The 19,272-nt window shown below is 46.4% G+C and overlaps 1 protein-coding gene across 2 annotated transcripts in view; it reads left to right on the forward strand.

Moving 5' to 3' along the window:
* Positions 1-19,272, forward strand: part of PLXNA4 (plexin A4) — a 600,353-nt gene that overhangs the window by 53,500 nt on the left and 527,581 nt on the right. For both annotated transcript variants that reach the window (XM_083460906.1, XM_083460907.1), the window contains exon 3: positions 14,737-14,919. In XM_083460906.1, the coding sequence (XP_083317032.1) occupies positions 14,737-14,919 (183 nt within the window). The remainder of the gene's footprint in view (positions 1-14,736; positions 14,920-19,272) is intronic.

Genomic DNA, 19,272 nt, shown 5'->3' on the forward strand with positions numbered 1-19,272 from the left:
CCCCACCTCCCACAAAAGCCAGGGATAGCTGCGCGAAGCCTCCGCAGGGGAGCAGGATGAAAGCTCCCTGCTGCCCTGCGGAGGCTTCGCGCCACTAAGGCAGAAGCTAGAACAGCTAGAGGGAGCACTGCACAGCACTCCTTCTCACTGTTCTGGCTTCTGGGATAGCCTGCGAAGCCTGCATTCGCTCCATAAGATGCACACACATTTCCCCTTACTTTTTAGGAGGGGAGAAAATGCATCTTATAGAGCGGTAAGTACGGTACCACCCATTTTTTATTTTTCCCAGAATGCCCCATTCTGAAGGCCATTCCCCCCCCCTTTGTGGTAGTGGAGATGGGAATGGGAATAGCAGTTTAGGGATGCCATTCTCTACCCCCACCCCACCCCTATGCCCTTCCAAGCAGGGCATTCTGGGGTATCTTAAAGATGGTTGCCAACTTTATTTTATTTATTTCTTTCATTTATGTGCCCCCTATTTCTCCAAGGTGGCATACATGGATCTCTGCCCACCATTTAAATCCTCACAAAAACCCTTTGAGGCAGGTTAGGCTGAGAGTGAGTGACAGGCCCAGTGTGACCCAGTGAGCTTCATGGTTGAGCAGGGATTTGAACCCTGGTTTCCTAGGTCCTAGTCTAGCACTCTAAGCACTAGAGCAGCCTTTCTCAACCTGTGGGTCCCCAGATGTTGTTGTCCAACAACATCTGGGTTCCCGCAGGTTGAGAACTTCTGCACTAGAGGATAAGGACGAGAAGGCTGTCAGGTCTCAGGTAGAGAAGGGTTAAAGGTGGGTAAAACAAAACATGAAAACCATCCTTTTGATGACTTTCTTCACTCAGTCTTTGCCTCCTGTCCACAGCTGCCTTGTTTTCTGCAACCTGCAGCTCCCTGCCACTGCTTAGCACCCTTTTAAAACATGGCTACCCTCCCTCTGAGTTGGCTTCGTGACATCTGATTTCCTAGATAGGATAACCATGAAGTCAAATCAGAGCGAGGGCAATACTTCCTGCCCTTATCTTGGCAGCTTGGGCCTGAAAAGGCAGAGGGGAAACACTAAGAACCATAGAATCATAGAATTGTAAGTTGGAAGGCAGCACAAGAATCATCTAGTAGTCCAACCCCATGCAATGTAGGAATATTTCACTCAATGTGGAGCTCACCCACATGACCCTGAGATGAAAAGTTTCATGCTTTACCGACTGGGCTATTCCTCAGGGCAAAGCAATGGGGAATGCAGCTGCTACTGCTTTTAGAACAAGCCCCACAGTTAAAGTGCACGAGTACCTTTGTCCCTGTTCTCAGGGCTTCCTTGAATAATTGCTAAAAGGGCTTTTCAGAGTCAAGATGGCCACACATTTAATTTTGAATTGCTCCAAGAATGTGAGAGCTTTTGCATGCCCCGTGCCAAAAACATGTCGCCAGTCTCCTTCTGTTGCATACAATGGGCCCACCTGTTGAAAACCCAAGCAGGCATTCACCTAACACATGCTATTCCTTTCTCCTCCACCTTTTTGCTTTAGTGCAGCGGCAAATGGCTTTGGAAACCATCCACGTCCCTCCGCCTGGCTGTTTGCACTCCCTTCCCAGAGTAATGGCTTGTCCAGGGTCTGTATTCCGACTGGCCGCATCCTTGTCTCTGGCTGTAATGGAGTGCGGCATGAGCACGAATAATTGCAAAGGAGGAAGGGATCAGGGCTGCATTTTGCTGCTCAGGCTGGAAGGGCAGGGGCGGGAACCAAGAGAGTGAAATATCAAGCTGAAGCCCCGCCGTCTGCAGTTTCTGCAGCAAACTGGAACGCTTCGCTGCTGAGCCATAGTGGCAGCTGTGACCACTAGAGTCAAGCCAGTCAAACGGGAAGTTGGTAACTCAGCCATGCTTTGCTGTTTTCTCAGCAGCTGGGAGGAAGATGCTGTGTATGGAAGAGGGGTTGCCTGTGGTTTAGAACAGCCTTAGAGGGCCTGGTGCCCTCGAGGCATTTTGGGCTACAATTCCTATCAGCCCCTGGTGGGAGCACTGATGGGATTTGTAGTCCAAAAATCTAGAGGACTCCAGGTTGGCAACAGCTGGTTTAGAAGCCAAGAAGCCTCATTAAAAATAAAATAAAATTGCGTGGCCAGTTGTATAAATTCAAATGAAGGAAAGAGGTGCATTCAGGACTTTTTAGAGACTGGATTTTAATGCACTTGTTGCAAGTGCAACAGTGCTCTTCCCACCTGTATTGATTGAAATAAATTTATACACCACCCTTCGTCCTAGGATCTCATAGCAGTTCCCGGTATAAGCTACAAGATAAAAACACAAGTAAATAATTAAAACAAAACAGCAAACCCCCTCTTTCCACAGGCACATTTAAAAGGCTGTAGAGTATTAATCAGCCAAAGGCTTGGCTGAAGAAGAACATTTTCACCTGGACCCTAAAATATATATAACGAAGAGGTAGTAAGAATTCACCAACTTGGATGGTTTTAAAAGAGGACTGGGCAAATTGGAAGCGAAGGCTATCCGTGGCAGACAAAAGAAAGGACTGCTCTGCCATTCAGGTCAAGTCTGGGCAAGGCAAGTCCCACCAGGGTAGGTTAAGTCCTAGTCAGGATGCTGGACAGCTCCCAGTAGGCCCTGTTGGCAGAGCTATGGACTATGTTGTCTAGGCTATAGATGATGTCTCAGTGAAGGACCGAGGGCTTAAAACGACTGGCAGGGTATTTTCCTTCCAGTGACTCCACCACCCAGGGGTGGCTGGCTGCAGCCCTCTGGGGATCCATAGCTGATTCCGCAGTCACATTTGTGGCTATGGAGGAGGAGAAGCCACAAGGGAGTCTTCCCCAGAATCAGAGAGAGCCATGTCCTCAGGCTGGGAGGGTGCAGCAGAGGGCGCTAAGCACGCTTCCCTGGGTGAACTGGGGTTCCTCTGAATTCAGATCCTCCATGGGTCAATGGTGGGACTGGGATCAAGGGGACCTGTCACTGCAGAACTGGCAGCAGCAAAGCAAGGGGGCAGTTGGGAGCCTGAGTAGCTCAATTGGTTAGGCACTGAGAGCCAGCGTGGTGTAGTGGTGAAGAGCGGTGGACTCGTAATCTGGTGAACCGGGTTCACTTCCCCGCTCCTCCACATGCAGCTGCTGGGTGACCTTGGGCTAGTCACACTTCTCTGAAGTCTCTCAGCCTCACTCACCTCACAGAGTGTTTGTTGTGGGGGAGGAAGGGAAAGGAGATTGTTAGCCGCTTTGAGACTCCTTAAAGGGAATGAAAGGCGGAGTATCAAGTCCAAACTCTTCTTCTTCTTCTGATGGCACTGATAATGCCAAGGTTGCAAGTTCAATCCCTGTATGGGGCACCTGCATATTCCTCCATTGTAGGGGATTGGACTAGATGATTCTAACTCCACAACTCTATGAAATTAGCACTTTTAGTTCCCCTTTCATCCTCTTAAGCTCCCTGTAACTTTGAGCTGAAAGTTATCCTTTCAGAACTTTCAGCTCAACACTAGTTTTATGCTTTTTTCATTTTGGCTTTAAGTATTATAAAAAAACAGAAGATTTCTGTGCAGGAAAGTGCTTCTGGGTCAGCCCTGTCTGACATCATAGAGCCAATTATGGCTGAAGGCAGGCAGTAAATTTCGACAAAGTTGTAGGGTGAACAGCAGAGTTATCATTGCCTGCACTGTGCACACTTCGATTCACTGTTATTTCGGATCAAGTAGGTCTGCAAGCTTTCATAGTGCTTTGCAATCCTGCAATGAACAGCAATGAAATGCTGCCTATACGAGGCCACCTCTAAGAGGTTCTTCTGTCTCCAGACTTTCTGAGTGAGGCTGATGGATGTGAGGATGATGGTGTGCTCAAATAAGACATTGCAGAGGGAAAAGGAGTCCCAAAAACCGGCCTGCCCCTTTAACTGGCCGCTTGCCAAGCCTTCCCAACTTAAAGCATCGCTGTGCCTTGACTTCTTGTTTTCCCCCCTCGACCCTTCTCACACAACATGCTCATTCAGGGTGGAACAGGGCCTGGGGCGGCTGACTGGTGCTATTGTGTCTGAGATATTTCAGGCGAAATCCTCCTCCCTGATGCCCTCTCTGCGGAGCCTATATTAAGCCTGCCCTTTGTGCGATTGGCCCACCACCCCGGGGCAGATACGTTCTCGCCCAGAACAGGACGGTGATCCTAATCCGCTCCTCGTGCAGGTGAACTTTGCCCAGGGGGTGCTTTCTTTGCCCGTTCCCCTCTCCCCAAACCTTCCTCCCCAGCCCTAGTTTTTCAGAGCTTTCCCTTGGCAGCTGCAAGTAATTCTTCGCCGTACGCCTCACGACCGATTAGATTTACTTGGGAAGGAGTTGATTTTAGATGCTGTGCCTGGCATGGCTGCAGGGGACCCCGGCTGCTTTCGTATGTGGTTCAGTAGGTTTTTGTCACATGTGGCCTTGCTGGCGGTTTCCTGCATGCTCCTCCGTGCTGTTGTTTACATGCCGCTTATAGCCAAACCTGACCTCACATTGCCTTGCTGTTATGTTGCTTTGCCAGTTAGTAAGCTGAAGGGAATCGTTACGCAAGAGGCTCTTTTGCCCCCTTCCCTTCTTCTTTAAACCAAGTGAAAAGGAACCGGGGAGCCAAAGAGCTGGAAGCAAAGTATCAGAGACATTTCACAGAGACATTTGGGTGCTATTTAAAGCAGCGCTGGTCTGGGGGCTGCGGCGCGACTCGAGTTCTGCACAATAATCATTCTGTTGAGCAGTGTGGTAATGGGCTCAACTGGATTTAGCTCCAGCCAAATCCCTCTCCGACCCCAGGGCTGTGACATCTGCAAAGGGAGGGTGTGGGTGGGAACTCTGCTTGCCTTCACAAGTTTCTGTACTTTGTTAAAACAGAAGCAACACCCACACACCATCCTAGCAGATGCCGTCTGAAATTGCTTAGGGCTAGGGATGCAGCGAGGGTGTTTTTTTTTGACAGTGGAAGTTGCATCATCACAGCTACAGAGAAGCACCCCGGATCTGGCAATGTCAGAAGCCTGTATAATTGCTTGCAACCAGTGGCAAGCACATTTTTTTTTCTTTTCCTTTTTAAAAAAGGTTCTGATTTTCCCAGACTTTGCGCTCAGTCTCAGAGGCACTCATAATTAGCTTTCTTCCCATATTCTGAGCCTTTCCAAAGTAGGTTTGAGGGCCTTTTCCAGAAGAAGCACAAGGCATCTCTCTAATATCACACAGGGCCTTAAAGAGGCTTTCAGCCTTCATCAGGCATGGGCAAACTCGGCCCTCCAGATGTTTTGGGACTACAACTCCCATCACCCCTGACCACTGGTCCTGTTAGCTAGGGATGATGGGAGTTGTAGTCCCAAAACATCTGGAGGGCCGAGTTTGCCTATGCCTGACCTTGATGTTTCTCAATCCTCTTTGAGGTTCAGTTCGATAGAGAAAAGACCACAGCTCCTCCTCTAGCTCGGAGTTAAGAGATTTTGTTTCTAAAGCAGAAACAGTGTGAAAATTAAACTCAGTCTCTGTACCTTCCAGTTGGGAACCATGCATGCTAATGTTTTGATGGGCACTAATTTTCAGAACAACAGCTTATAAGATCACCTATCCTTATAAAACAATAGTAATTGTATTCCCACATGCATAGATAAGAGTCCCATAGAGAAGTGCAATTTTGCACTGATGGGGGTATTAAGTACCGAAATAAGAGAAGAGGTATTACAAACAGCTGAGACGCGGGTGGCACTGTGGGTTAAACCACAGAGCCTAGGGCTTGCCAATCAGAAGGCCGTTGGTTCAAATCCCTGTGACGGGGTGAGCTCTCGTTGCTCGGTCCCTGCTCCTGCCAACCTAGCAGTTCGAAAGCACACCAAAAAGTGCAGGTAGATAAATAGGTACCGCTCTGGTGGGAAGGTAAACGGCATTTCCGTGTGCTGCTCTGGTTCACCAGAAGCGGCTTAGTCATGCTGGCCACATGACCCGGAAGCTGTTTGCCAGCTCCCTTGGCCAATAAAGTGAGATGACTGGACCTAATGGTCAGGAGTCCCTTTACCTATTGCAAACAGCAGAGGTTTTTCACGTTCCCTGTCAGGGCCCCATATGCTGGGAATGTTTAGTGTAAGAGAGACCTGTTGAAACGAATGGGAATATGCTGCACACATCCCACTTAAAGCTGCACATAACTATGTCGGAGTAAATCCCATTAAAATCCATAGGGCTTGCTTCTGACATAACATGGTTAGGATCAGACTTTTAACTCGTGAATGGCCCGATAGGCACCTTCATTGCAGCATTTGCCACAGCAACGGCTGCTTCGCTAAACCCCTACCTTCTCAGGATAACTCAGGGATGCTTGCCAGTTTGCCGAGGAATCTCAAGGTAGGCCAAGACGCTCCAGTAATGCCAAGCCAAACGTTCTCTGTTGTTGTTTTGAAATTTTATCAAGCACTGTTGTCACACGCGCCGAGGCGCTTAGGAGCCCAAGTCGCAATTTTGCCTGCAAAACAAAATAATAATTATGCTAATTGCTCTTCGGCAGAGGCTGCCTTAGTGCCAGGTTTCCGGCTGCACCTGGGCTTGCGTTGAGGTGTGTTTGCTTCCGTACGATGGATTCGGAACGACGGTACCTGAGCATTTGCAGGTGACACAAACGGAGCTGAAAGCCTGAAAAGTGAACTATGGATTTGGATGGCATGGTGCAAAACTCCAGGGTGCGATGGAAAGGGGTAGCTGCAGAAAGAAACTTCATCCAAAAAGGACTTGGGTTGGCACTTATGAAGAACTTTCTTGCTGTGGAGTGCTGGAAAAGGGAGACCAGGGTGGAGAGTGTCTTCTTCACCATTCGCCTCTGTGAAAGGACCCAGCAAGTAATTGGTTGGGTTCATTCTGGGCACACTTGATCTTTAAAAGACGAGTAGCAGCTGGATTGTATTTCGATGTCTCTTTCAGCTAAGGACGAGGGAGGAATTTGATTCAGTCTTCAGCTTCCACTTTCTGAAACAAAGCAAGAAGGGAAACATCTATCCTACAAAATTCGTACTCCTCTGAATTTTGCAGTTTATTTATTTAATTTGTATGTAGCCCTTCATCTTAACATCTCAAGGCAGTTCACAGCATCAAGATACAAGATAAAAAACACAAAACATGGGTTTTTTGTTTTGTTTTGAATTGTCGAACTGAGATGGAAATGTGGGAAACAGAACCTATAACTGGAAAAATGGGAAACCGAGATAAACCAAAATGGACAGGTTTGCTCGTCCTTACTTCCAGCTCTACATTCCACCTGCTAATGTAGCTGCAGTTACAGTGCACACCTCCTTGTTCTGAAAAGCAACAGCTGCTTCTGCTTTTGGATCATACCATCCTGCCCCTTATGCCAGTTGATAACCCAAGCTTCTTCTAAGCTTTCCCTGCTACCTTACCTACTGGGTGGTGCTGTGGTCTAAACCACTGAGCCTCTTCGGCTTGCCGTTCAGAAGGTCGGCGGTTTGAATCCCCGCGACGGGGTGAGCTCCCGTTGCTCTGTCCCGACTCCTGCCATCCTAGCAGTTTGAAAGCACGCCAGTGCAAGTAGATAAATAGGTACTGCCTTCCTGACAGTAAGAGCTGTTCGACAGTGGAATTTGCTGCCAAGGAGTGTGGTGGAGTCTCCTTCTTTGGAGGTCTTTAAGCAGAGGCTTGACAACCATATGTCAGGAGTGCTCTGATGGTGTTTCCTGCTTGGCAGGGGGTTGGACTCGATGGCCCTTGTGGTCTCTTCCAACTCTATGATTCTATGATTCTACTGCTGTGGCAGGAAGGTAAACAACGTTTCCGTGCACTCTGGCTTCCGTCACAGTGTCCTGTTGTTCCAGAAGTGGTTTAGTCATGCTGGCCACATGACCCAGAAAACTGTTTGTGGACAAACACCAGCTCCCTCAGCCTGAAAGCGAGATGAGCGCCAAAACCCCATAGTCGCCTTTGACTGGACTTAAGCATCCAGGGGTCCTTTACCTTTTACCTACGAGAGAGAGAGAGAGAGAGAGAGAGAGAGAGAGAGAGAGAGAGAGAGAGAGCGCAGATAGTTTTCTGGAAGGTGGTGGAGAAGCAAGCCCTCATATGACTATGAGGAAAGGTTGAAGAAGTTTGCTATGTTTCGCTTGTAGAAGAGACAATTATGATATTCAAAGGGTTGCCACATACTAACAATTAATGGTTATTTCAACTACTCAGGAAACTATGGAAACTGCAGTTCTGTGGTGTTGGAAATATTTCCCCAACATAAAATTTCCAGCACTATTGTTAAACTACAATTTCTAGGGTTCTCTGGCAGCCATGACAGTTCAGCAGGTACACATTTGATATGTTTGTAGTGCTGATATAGCCCCAAAAGGAGTTCTACGCCGCCTCGGATCAAATGCTCTTAAAAAGTGTACTTTACTCCTGGAAAACTAACGCGGCCTTTGCTTTTGCTCATGAAACGTAACCCATGAAAGGCCTGCTTGACTCACCAGGAAGGAAACCTTTGGTCTAAGAGAAATGCAGTCTTCCTTCCAGGAAATTACACATTTTACGATGCATGGTACATGCTATATTATTGCCTGAAGCCATATGTTGGGAAGTGTGGTGATAGCAAAGACAGGCGACGAAGTCTGTGGCACATTAAGATTCTATAGTTCTCTGGAAACTTGACACCACTCCTTGATCTGATGCAAAAAATAAAAATAAAATAAATACCTGAGCAGCCACAGACACAACTCCCAGTAAATTTGAGCAACTTCATTCTCTCTTCTGTTCTTGCCTAAATTACATCTGAGTGAAAAACCTCTTAGCTTCAGGGTTGCAATTCCCCTGTAATTGGTAAAGTAGCTGTAACTGCATTGTCACTTATACATAGTGGCATGTAATTGCACGGTAACCACTGCTGCGCTGGCACGAGTGACATGCGGTGTGCGATTAGGATGCAGCTCTGAACGGCGCCTCCCCATCCAACTCCCATTATCTTACTGGAGACCTGAATGAAGGAGGGCACCAGTGGGATAAGACCGGAGTTACGTTTTCGCGTTAACTCTTGGGTGAAAGTTTCATGCATGCCTTTCGGCGAAAAGTTCTTTACCTGGCCTCCAAAATCACCAAACCATCTATCCTTCCTAATTCGGCACTTGCTATATTATCACTAGATTCAACCCCAAATTCTACCCTTACATCTAAAGAATTAATTTCCTTCCTGTCCACAGCAGCTAGACTAGTTATTGCCCAGCGATGGGAGGAAAGCTCAAATAATAATAATAATTTATCATTTACACCCCGCCCATCTGGCTGGGTTTCCTCAGCCACTCGGGGCAGCTCCCAACAGAATATTATTATTATTATTATTATTATTATTATTATTATTATTAATAAAGTGATAAAACATCAAACATTAAAAACCTCCCTAAACAGGTCTGCCTTCAGATGTCTTCTAAAAGTCTGGTAGTTGTTGTTCTCTTTGACATCTGGTGGGAGGGAGTTCCACAGGGCAGGTGCCGCTACCAAGAAGGCCCTCAGCCTGGCTCCCTGTAACCTCACTTCTCACAGGGAGGGAACTGCCAGAAGGGCCTTGGAGCTGGACCTCAGTGTCTGGGTAGAACGATGGGGGTGTACTGGCCCAGGTATACTGGGCCGAGGCCGTATTAGAATACAGTGGTACCTTGGGTTACATATGCTTCAGGTTACATATGCTTCAGGTTACAGACTCCGCTAACCCAGAAATAGTACCTCAGGTTAAGAACTTTGCTTCAGGATGAGAACAGAAATTGTGCAGCAGCAGCAGCAGGAGGAGGCCCCATTAGCTAAAGTGGTACCTCAGGTTAAGAACAGTTTCAGGTTAAGAACAGACCTCCAGAACGAATTAAATTCTTAACCCAAGGTGCCAGTGTACCAACAGAGGCTTGAACTGATAACATCAGAATGCCTCACATACCATCGGTGATTAATCAAAGGCATTTCCAAAAAAGCACATAAAAAAACCACCTTTGACATGATCTGGTCTCCCTTTTTCTCTTTTATTGAAGAAGGACAGAAAGGTTATTTTAATGCCATCATCATCACAGACGTTTCTGTGGAGGGGATATATTGATTGAAAATGTCTAGTCAACCTGATTGGTAGCTGGGTTCCAAGTGAGGATATTCAGCAAGCCAACATGACAGTGATGTGGGATTGAGGACTGGAGTGATCATTCCGTGATATGGCAGTAGACAAAGCTGTAGTGTAACCTTTGAATAAATGTTATTAAAATAAACAAACTGTTGGGTGCCAGGATCCAAGCCCTTTCTATGGAGAGGTGGCAAGTACCCTGAGTGAAAAGATGAGCAGGTAGGCAGAGAAGTAACTGAGGAGCATATGGGAATACTACAACATCTTCTCTCAGCAATGAACTGCCCAAAATGAGAGTATGCGCAGACCTTGGGGCTATGGAAGAGACAGCAGGATGGAAGCATTGGTTGTGTGCCAAATTAATTGTCAGTGATTTCTCTGTAGGCAGAGTGTGGCAGCCAGTTTAAAAACAGCAATAAACTAAAACACTAAAATAATCACCCAGTACAGTGGACGCTCGGGTTGTGAACATGATCCATGCGGAATGCACGTCCGCAACCCGCGCCTGCGCACACGCGGGTTGCGATTCGGTGCATCTGCACATGTGCGAAGTGCAATTTAGTGCTTCTGCGCATGCGTGACCGCCGAAACCCGGAAGTAACCCGTTCTGGTACTTCCAGGTTTCGGCGGTCCACAACCCAAAAAAACGCAACCTGAAGCCTCTGTAACCAGAGGTATGACTATAGTATACAGCCAACTCCCAATTTACGTGAAATTGCATATAATTGAAACACAATTGAAGAAGCCTGAAAACACAGTGCCCCATTCCCCCCCACCCTTTTTAGTGATGTTTCCGTGACATTTTCGGGTCACTTTCGGGTTTGGTGTGATGCGCACGTGCGCAGTGGCGCCTAAAACGGTTGCTGCCTGTATTTAAAAAGTCTTGTGTCCACCCCACTTAAAGGATGGACACAAGAAAAGTTCCACAATGAAATTCTCAGCAAATACTTAACAAAATGAAATTGCACAGGCAAATGAAGAATTCTGTAATTAGTGCGCAGGGCAGGGAGTTGGACTTGATTACTGTAGTGGACCCTTCCAACTGGGCAGTTCTCTGATTCTATGAGTGAGTTGCATCCTGCATTGCAGATCCAGGGTTATATCCAACCACATTTTACTCAGAGTAGACTGAACTGAATTAATAGACCTGAATTAATAAACCTAATTAGAGCCATAGAATCACAGGACCATAGAGTTGGAAGGGACTATGAGGGTCACCTAGCCCAACGACCCCTTAATACATGTGTATGAGGAACAGCTAAGGGAGCTGGGCATGTTTAGCCTGGAGAAGAGGAGGTTAAGGAGTGATATGATAGCCATGTTCAAATATATAAAAGGATGTCACATAGAGGAGGGAGAAAGGTTGTTTTCTGTTGCTCCAGAGAAGCGGACACGGGGCAATGGATCCAAACTACAAGAAAGAAGATTCCACCTAAACATTAGGAAGAACTTCCTGACAGTAAGAGCTGTTTGACAGTGGAATTTGCTGCCAAGGAGTGTGGTGGAGTCTCCTACTTTGGAGGTCTTTAAGCAGAGGCTTGACAACCATATGTCAGGAGTGCTCTGATGGTGTTTCCTGCTTGGCAGGGGGTTGGACTCGATGGCCCTTGTGGTCTCTTCCAACTCTATGATTCTATGATTCTATGTGTATTCATTTCAGTGAGTCTCCTCTGAGTAGGACCAGCATTGGCTAGAGGTCCTTGCAATGAAGAGTGGTGTTGAACTAATAGATGATCTCAATAGTCCACCCTGCCTCTTTTATTCTCCGCAAGGCGATGTTTGATGTTGGAAGAAGCACAGCGATCAAATGAGCGAATTATAGTTCCCCAAGCTACCGAAGGAATAAAGCGAGCTGATCACAGATTTACAGCCGGGCAGTGGCAGCCCCAGTCCCTGAGGCAGGGGCTTTTGTAGGATTCAGTAATAGGCCTCCCTTTCCAAGAGGCCTGGCTAAGCTCTGACGCAGGGGCAGACGGACTGCCAAAGTGAAAGCGAGGAGGGACGGCAGGAGGAGGTGCTAATCCTTCAGCTAGGATTTCTCCCAAAATGTGGATTTGGCTGTGATCGCAATTATCTGGAGAGGTACCTTTTAAAGCAGATGTTTAAAGGACAGTTGAGGCTCATTCCAGCCATTGCTAGGCAATGGCTCAGGCTTCCTTGGCACCTGGACTCCGCACTGTGCTGCCAATCTGCTTCCTAGTGCATGCGGAATCCGGAGGAGGGAAAAAGGATATGGCTTTAATCCTTGTCTGGCACCTCCATGCCAAGAGATCCCCTGTGATGTCAGCAAGAGGACTCAGCTGCCAATGTCAGGATGCAGAGCTGCAGGGGATGTGTTGAACCACAGATCCAGGAGCAAAGCTAGCATTCTGCTCCTTCTCCCTTGACAGCTGCAGCATCCCTTGATGAAAATAGGGATAATAATACTAATAATACCAATAATACTAATACTACTACTAATAATATATCCTGCCCATCTGAGTGGATTGCTCCAGCCACCCTGGGCAGCTTCCAACATATATAAAGGTAAAGGTAAAGGGACCCCTGGCCATTAGGTCCAGTTGTGGCCGCCTCTGGGGTTGCGGCGCTCATCTCGCTTTATTATTTATCAACTCCCACCCGGAAACCAATGTCCCCACTGTGGAAGGATGTGTGGATCCAGAATTGGCCTCCACAGTCACGGGCTCATTGTTAAAACCGTGTTTATGGAAGACAATCTTACTTGGCTACGAGTGATCGCCAAAGAAGAAGAAAGGTTGTACAGTGGTACCTTGGTTTAAGAACAGCTTAGATTATGAACAACTTGGATTAAGAACACTGCAAACCTGGAAGTAGGTGTTTTGGTTTGTGAACTTTGCCTTGGAAGCAGAACATGTTCTGCTTACTGTTGAGTGTGTTCCATTTGTAAATTGAGTCCCCCACTGCTATGGGAAAGCACACCTTGGTTTAAGAATGCTTTGGTTTAAGAACGGACTTCCAGAACGGATTAAGTTCATAAACCAAGGTACCACTGTATAGTTATTTATCTCCTTGGCTCAGGGGTTGCATAACTCCATACTCTAAAACATTTCTCTGATGAAAATAGGGACATCCTAAGGAAAAGCAGGACATTGCAGAATCAAATCAGAAAACTGAGATGACTTCTGTAAATCCATGACTGTCCCTGGAGAATAAGGACATTTGGAGGGTTTGCTGTAGTTCTCCTAGACTCCAAATGGCTTAATAAATCTTTTGCCTTCCCTGCTTGGTCAATGCCATCTCCTGTTTCTGTATAATTTAAATTTCCTTGTATGACTATCCATGCAACTCAGACTTTGCCTTGGTCCTAATGAGCTCTTCTTAGCTGTACTAGGCAGCTTACTGGCTTTGTGAACCCTATTACTTATATATTCTGTCTCACCTGGCCTGCTTGGACGGCCTGCTTGGGACTGATGGTAGCTTGGGATGCTGACAAACATGTGACATCCTTCAGTTAGACTCCGTGGCCGGACTCATACCCTTGGAAAGAGCCATGGTGGTAGCACTCACTGCCTTATCACTGCCTGACCACCAGAGGCACTGATTCTGAAAGGAAGTGCTGGGCGCCTCCAAGGCACGACAGTTGAACTGGCTGACTTGTAGGGATGGTTGAGGAATTTGATCTTGTAAATCCCTGTATGCGGTGTCCAGCTCTGCACTTCTTGGTCTGATGCACAGATTGGAACTTAGCTATCGACTGCATTTTGCATTTCTCAAAATGAAAGTCGTGGCACAGTTCTCAGAGGTGTATCAAAGTGTATTTTGAGAGGATGTGAAAAGTAAGAATAATCTGCAGTTTCATGAACAAACGGGACAGAACCAGGGGGAAAAAACAAATGAGTGTGACCCAGAGCAGAAATACACAGATTCGCTCACCCACACGCTACTTTTCTTTAGAATATTTTGCATTTAGTAATTCTGGTGACATAAAATGGCAATCCGAAAGGAGCATCATGATGTCTCACAAATGCCCGAGATGGCTTCTTGCCAGCCCAGCTCCCCAAAACCCAACACTGCTTTATTTCTTTCCACAAATTCGTATTCCACAAACTAAGACCTTAAAGGTAAAGGTAAAGTGACCCCTGACCATTAGGTTCAGTCATGGACGATTCTGGGGTTGCAGCGCTCATCTCACTTTATTGGCCTAGGAAGCTGGTGTACAGCTTCCGGGTCATGTGGCCAGCAGGACTAAGCTGCTTCTGCCAAACCAGAGCAGCACACGGAAATGTTGTTTACCTTCCCACTGGAGCAGTACCTATTTATCTACTTGCACTTCGTGCTTTCGAACTGCTAGGTAGGCAGGAGCAGGGACCGAGCAATGGGAGCTCACCCCGTCGTGGGGATTCGAACCGCTGACCTTCTGCTCAGCAAGCCCTAGGCTCTGTCGTTCAACCCACAGCGCCACCCGCATTCCACAAACTGAGACCTTACCTTTCTGATAGGCACCGCCCTATCGCTCAGTGCTCTTTTTAAGAGAAAGGCTAGCTTCAGTTGTGGCCATCAAAACAATTCCTGTTGTTCACTGCCCACTTGCAAAATATTTGAGAAATTAGAAAGGTTCTTTGCTTCCCACAGCAGATCAACCTATCCCCTTAAGCAATATTCTCTCTCTCACTCTCTCCCTTTCGTTGCAGCTGTTAACAATTGATGATAATTTCTGTGGCCTGGATATGAATGCCCCACTCGGAGTATCCGAAATGGTACGAGGACTCCCCGTCTTAACAGAAGACAAGGACAGGATGACGTCCGTCATTGCTTATGTCTATAAGAACCACTCCCTGGCTTTCGTGGGCACCAAGAGTGGCAAGCTGAAAAAGGTAGGCCTGGCTTTTCCTAACTTGATGTGGTCCGTAGTAAAGAAGACTTGTGAAATGGTATGGATGCATAGGTTTATGTTATCTGAGGACTATTTCTGCCAAAGTTTGGCCTGTGTGAACGAAGAGAAAGCAGTTATTTGGGAACAGGCCTAAGCCAAAGCAAATTAGCACAACAATTCTGCAATCTGTTGAGTGGAATGTATCTTAGGACAACAGGTCTTCAGTTCGCAGATCAGGGATCATGACTAGGTCACAACCTGATCTAAGATCACAACAGCAGGACTTTCACCATACCAATATGGTAAAAGAAAATTAAGAAATGTCTCACCAAATGTGAGTTAAAGGTGGTTCCTTGGCTTGGAAAAGCTGAAGGCTACTGCCCTAGGATGTCGCATTTGGAAGTACGATAAAGATGATTTATTAAAGCCAGCTTGTGTATTGCATGATGTGGTGGAATGCCTGAGTTTAATCCGTCGCAGAAGTTACTGGTGGCTTTGTGGAAAGTAGACTTTATTCCCATTCCTTCCAGTGAAAAGGAAATCGTGTTAAGTGTTCTGTTGACCAGTGACAAATTCCAGAGGGGTGACTATATTAATCATTTGCAGCAAAAATAAAAATTGTCAGTTCTGTGGCACCTTAAAGACTTCTTAACAAATTGATTTTAGCACAAGCTGTTCTGGGCCAGAGCCTCAGAGTAGAACACATAGTCTGTCCTACAAAAGTTTTATGCCTCGATAAATTTGTTAGTCTTGGAAGTGTCACAGAACTCTTTGTTGATTGTATTTACTGGGTTGCCACCAGGGACTGGATATAAATAGGCATCCTTTCCTCAGGGTCTGATCTTCCTTGGGCACCATCCAAGAGAATGGGAAGCTCACCCTTGTCTTTGCTGCGGCTTTCCTCTATTACATCAATTCCAATTTATCATGTGGGGCCATCAGTATTTGTATTCTGGAGCCAAAGCAAAGGCTGAAGGAGGCATTTAACTCTGAGTTTTTGGCAGGTGTTTTGATTGTCTCTCAAGATCCATTGGAGGTGACCTTCCAGTGGAGAGAGATTGGCTTGGTATGTTCTGCCTGGTGGTTTAACTGTCTACTCACGTATTCTGTTCTCGGAAGAGGAGATACTTGCCTTCTTGTGGAATGTTGTACCTTTGCTAACTTACTGGGTCTTTTTGAATGTTGAAATTTTCTAGTGATGAATGATTAAATGGCTGTTTTTTCCTTAAAACAGTTTTTTAAAAAAGGAACTGTAGAATGAACCTTCTCCTTGGATGGAGATCATTTGGACTTTAGATCGGATTATTTCCTCCAAGCATGACATAAAGTCTGAAATCCATATTCATGATGTCGCTACTCTCCACGAGCAATACTGCATTTCTACACTGCTCCTAGTGATTGACTTGACCCTTCCTGGGTTTTGGTCCTCAGGATGGTGATGTCAGCAGCGGTGGTACCATTTAATGAGGGCAGGGGAGGAGCAACTGCCTGCTCTAAGGTCCAAGTCGCATGAGGTTAAAACTCATTATCACTGATCAGCTCACTGTAGTTACTGTTAAAAAGAAAAGAAAATTAAAAAGGCCTTCTGTGCACTAGGTATGCATGTCAAAGCCAGCAAGTTCTTAACTTAAATATGGCGAATCTCCTTTTATTCATTTGTTGTGTATGTGGTGTCTTTATGTATCCTGTCCTAATCTTTGAAGTTGATAATGAACATGACTAACTTAGGTTCATTCATTTCAGTGGGTCTTCTCTGAGTAGACCTTAGTTGGATGCAACTCATGATGTCCTTACACTCAGGCTCACAATGAAGAAGAAGAAAAGATTGATGCAAAAGGACAAGAGAGATGGGGGTGGGGATTTGCCTATTTTGTGAGAGAGTGACAGAGTGCAAAAAGAATGCAGAAGTTAACCTGGAAATAGGGGGCGATGTCAAATCAAGCGAGAAAGCAAATGATAAAACAATGCCTTTTAATACTTACTTAAAGTGGGAGAGAGACTAGGCCAGGAGACTATTTAAAGGCAGAGAGTCCTGCACACAAGAGCCTTCATTTTTGCACATTCCTCTCTAGGTGTGGACGGTGAGGACAGGTTGAGGAAGGCTTTAGAGCAAGGGCAGGTGACCTGTGGTCTTATTGTTGGACTACAACTTCCATCATCTTTGACTGTTGGCTGGGGCAGAGGGAAGTTGGAATCCATCAATATCTGGAGGCCAATTCAGGTTGTCCACCCCGGCTTAGATTATGGGTTATCGTGCGTTAGAACTGGGAGTTTTGTCTTTTCATTTTATGTCTGAAAACCCCAATTCAATGGTAGCATGGAAAATGCGCTTGTGTAACATCAAGATTTCAGCCCTGTTAGATTCTGTTTCTATTCATTTTCTCTGAATTTTGGAGTTACTAAATTCTTCAGTGGGCAGTGTCAGTAGGAGTTTGCTTGTTTCTCCCTCTGACACCCCCACCCCATCTTTTTTGCTCAGCTTTAAAAGCACTGTATGCCTTTCTATTTCCCTCTCATATATAGGGACTTTTGCTTGCAGGGACTGCATCGGGGGGTGAGTGTTATAAGCAACAAATAATTCCACACAGATGCTTCTGACAGATCTGAAAGTTTTGGTCTCTGTGCTTGTCTTCTTTCTCTGATAAAGAAATAATAAAAAGGATGAAGGGGTCCTTTCTGGTTTTGAAGCCTTTTCTTCCTCTCCGCCCTCTTCCCAATCAAGCTGGAGCCCTTTCGCAGCACGAAGGTGTAAAAAGAAAAGGAAAAAAGACCTCCTAGCTGTGCTCATTGCTATTCCAGACATAAGACCATCAAATTGGCATCCACATTTGATGTGCAGAGGGAGAGGAAATACTTTGTGGTGGGGTTATATTAGTTGTTGCCTAAGAAGGATGAAGCAAAAATAATATTAATACAGACTTTGCTGCAATGAGTGCAGGAAATGTTTTGGATTTCTATCACTTGCATTGTTCACGTTCACATTATTGTATTTGTATGTATTTGTGTGTAACTGTTTGAGGGATGCGGGTGGCGCTGTTGTCTAAACCACAGAGCCTAGGGCTTGCTGATCAGAAGGTCGGCGGTTCGAATCCCCGTAACGGGGTGAGCTCCCATTGCTCGGTCACAGCTCTTGCTCACCTAGCAGTTCGAAAGCACGTCAAGTGCAAGTAGATAAATAGGTACTGCTCCGGCGGGAAAGTAAATGAAGTTTCTGTGCGCTGCTCTAGTTTCTGTGCGCTGCTCTAGTTCTCCAGAAGTGGCTTAGTCATGCTGGCCACATGACTGTGGACAAACGCTGTCTGTGGACAAACGCCGACTCCCTCGGCCTATAGAGCAAGATGAGCACCGCAACCCCAGAGTCATCCGTGACTGGACCTAATGGTCAGGGGTACCTTAGGTAAAGATAAAGGGGCCCCTGACCATTAGGTCCAGTTGTGACCGACTTTATTGGCTGTGGGAGCCGGCAAACAGCTTCCGGGTCATGTGGCCAGCATGGCTAAGCCACTTCTGTGAACCAGAGCAGCGCACGGAAACGCCGTTTACCTTCCCGCCGGAGTGGTACCTATTTATCTAATTGCACTTTGACATGCTTTGGAACTGCTAGGTTGGCAGGAGCAGGGACCGAGTAACGGGAGCTTACTCCGTCGCGAGGATTTGAACCGCTGACCTTCTGATCAGCAAGTCCTAGGCTCTGTGGTTTAACCCACAGCGCCACCCGCGTCCCTTTTACCTTTACCTTTATGTAACTGTTTATTCTTGAGAGGTGCCTGGGGAGCCTTTTGGGCTGAAAGGCAGCATATAGATCATAGAATAACAGAATTGCAGAGCTGGAAGGAACCTTGAGATCACCTAGTTCAACCTCTTGCAGTGCAGGGATGTGCAGCTGTGCCATACGGGGGTTGAATCTGCAACCACGGCATCATCAGCACCATACTCTAACCAGCTGAGCTATCCAGCTTGATAAATAGTAACATAATGGAACAGAAATGGAGGGAGAAGCAGGCCAGAGGGTGCTTCGTGGGCTCTCCTGCGACTAGGGACGTGATTTGATATACCACATTTTCCCATGTATAAGACTATATTTTTTCCTAATTTTTTGAAGATTAAAACAAGGGGTCGTCTTATACATGGATAGCGCATAGTGCATCTTCTTACCATATTTTTTGCTCTATAGGACGCACTTTTCCCCCTCCAGAAATGAAGCGCCCATTGTATGTGCAATGTCTCTTTTTTCAAGTTACGTTTTCTACAGGTCAGTTTCGTTTGCTGAGACATTAGTGTTACATTAGGAAGAAAAAGGGGGAAGAGGTGGAGGGGGCCATGGTGGGTGGGGTCAGGTGGCGATGTTTCGATT

Source organism: Podarcis liolepis, assembly GCF_965112155.1.
Source record: "Podarcis liolepis genome assembly, chromosome: 10".
In the NCBI taxonomy this organism is placed as follows: domain Eukaryota; kingdom Metazoa; phylum Chordata; class Lepidosauria; order Squamata; family Lacertidae; genus Podarcis; species Podarcis liolepis.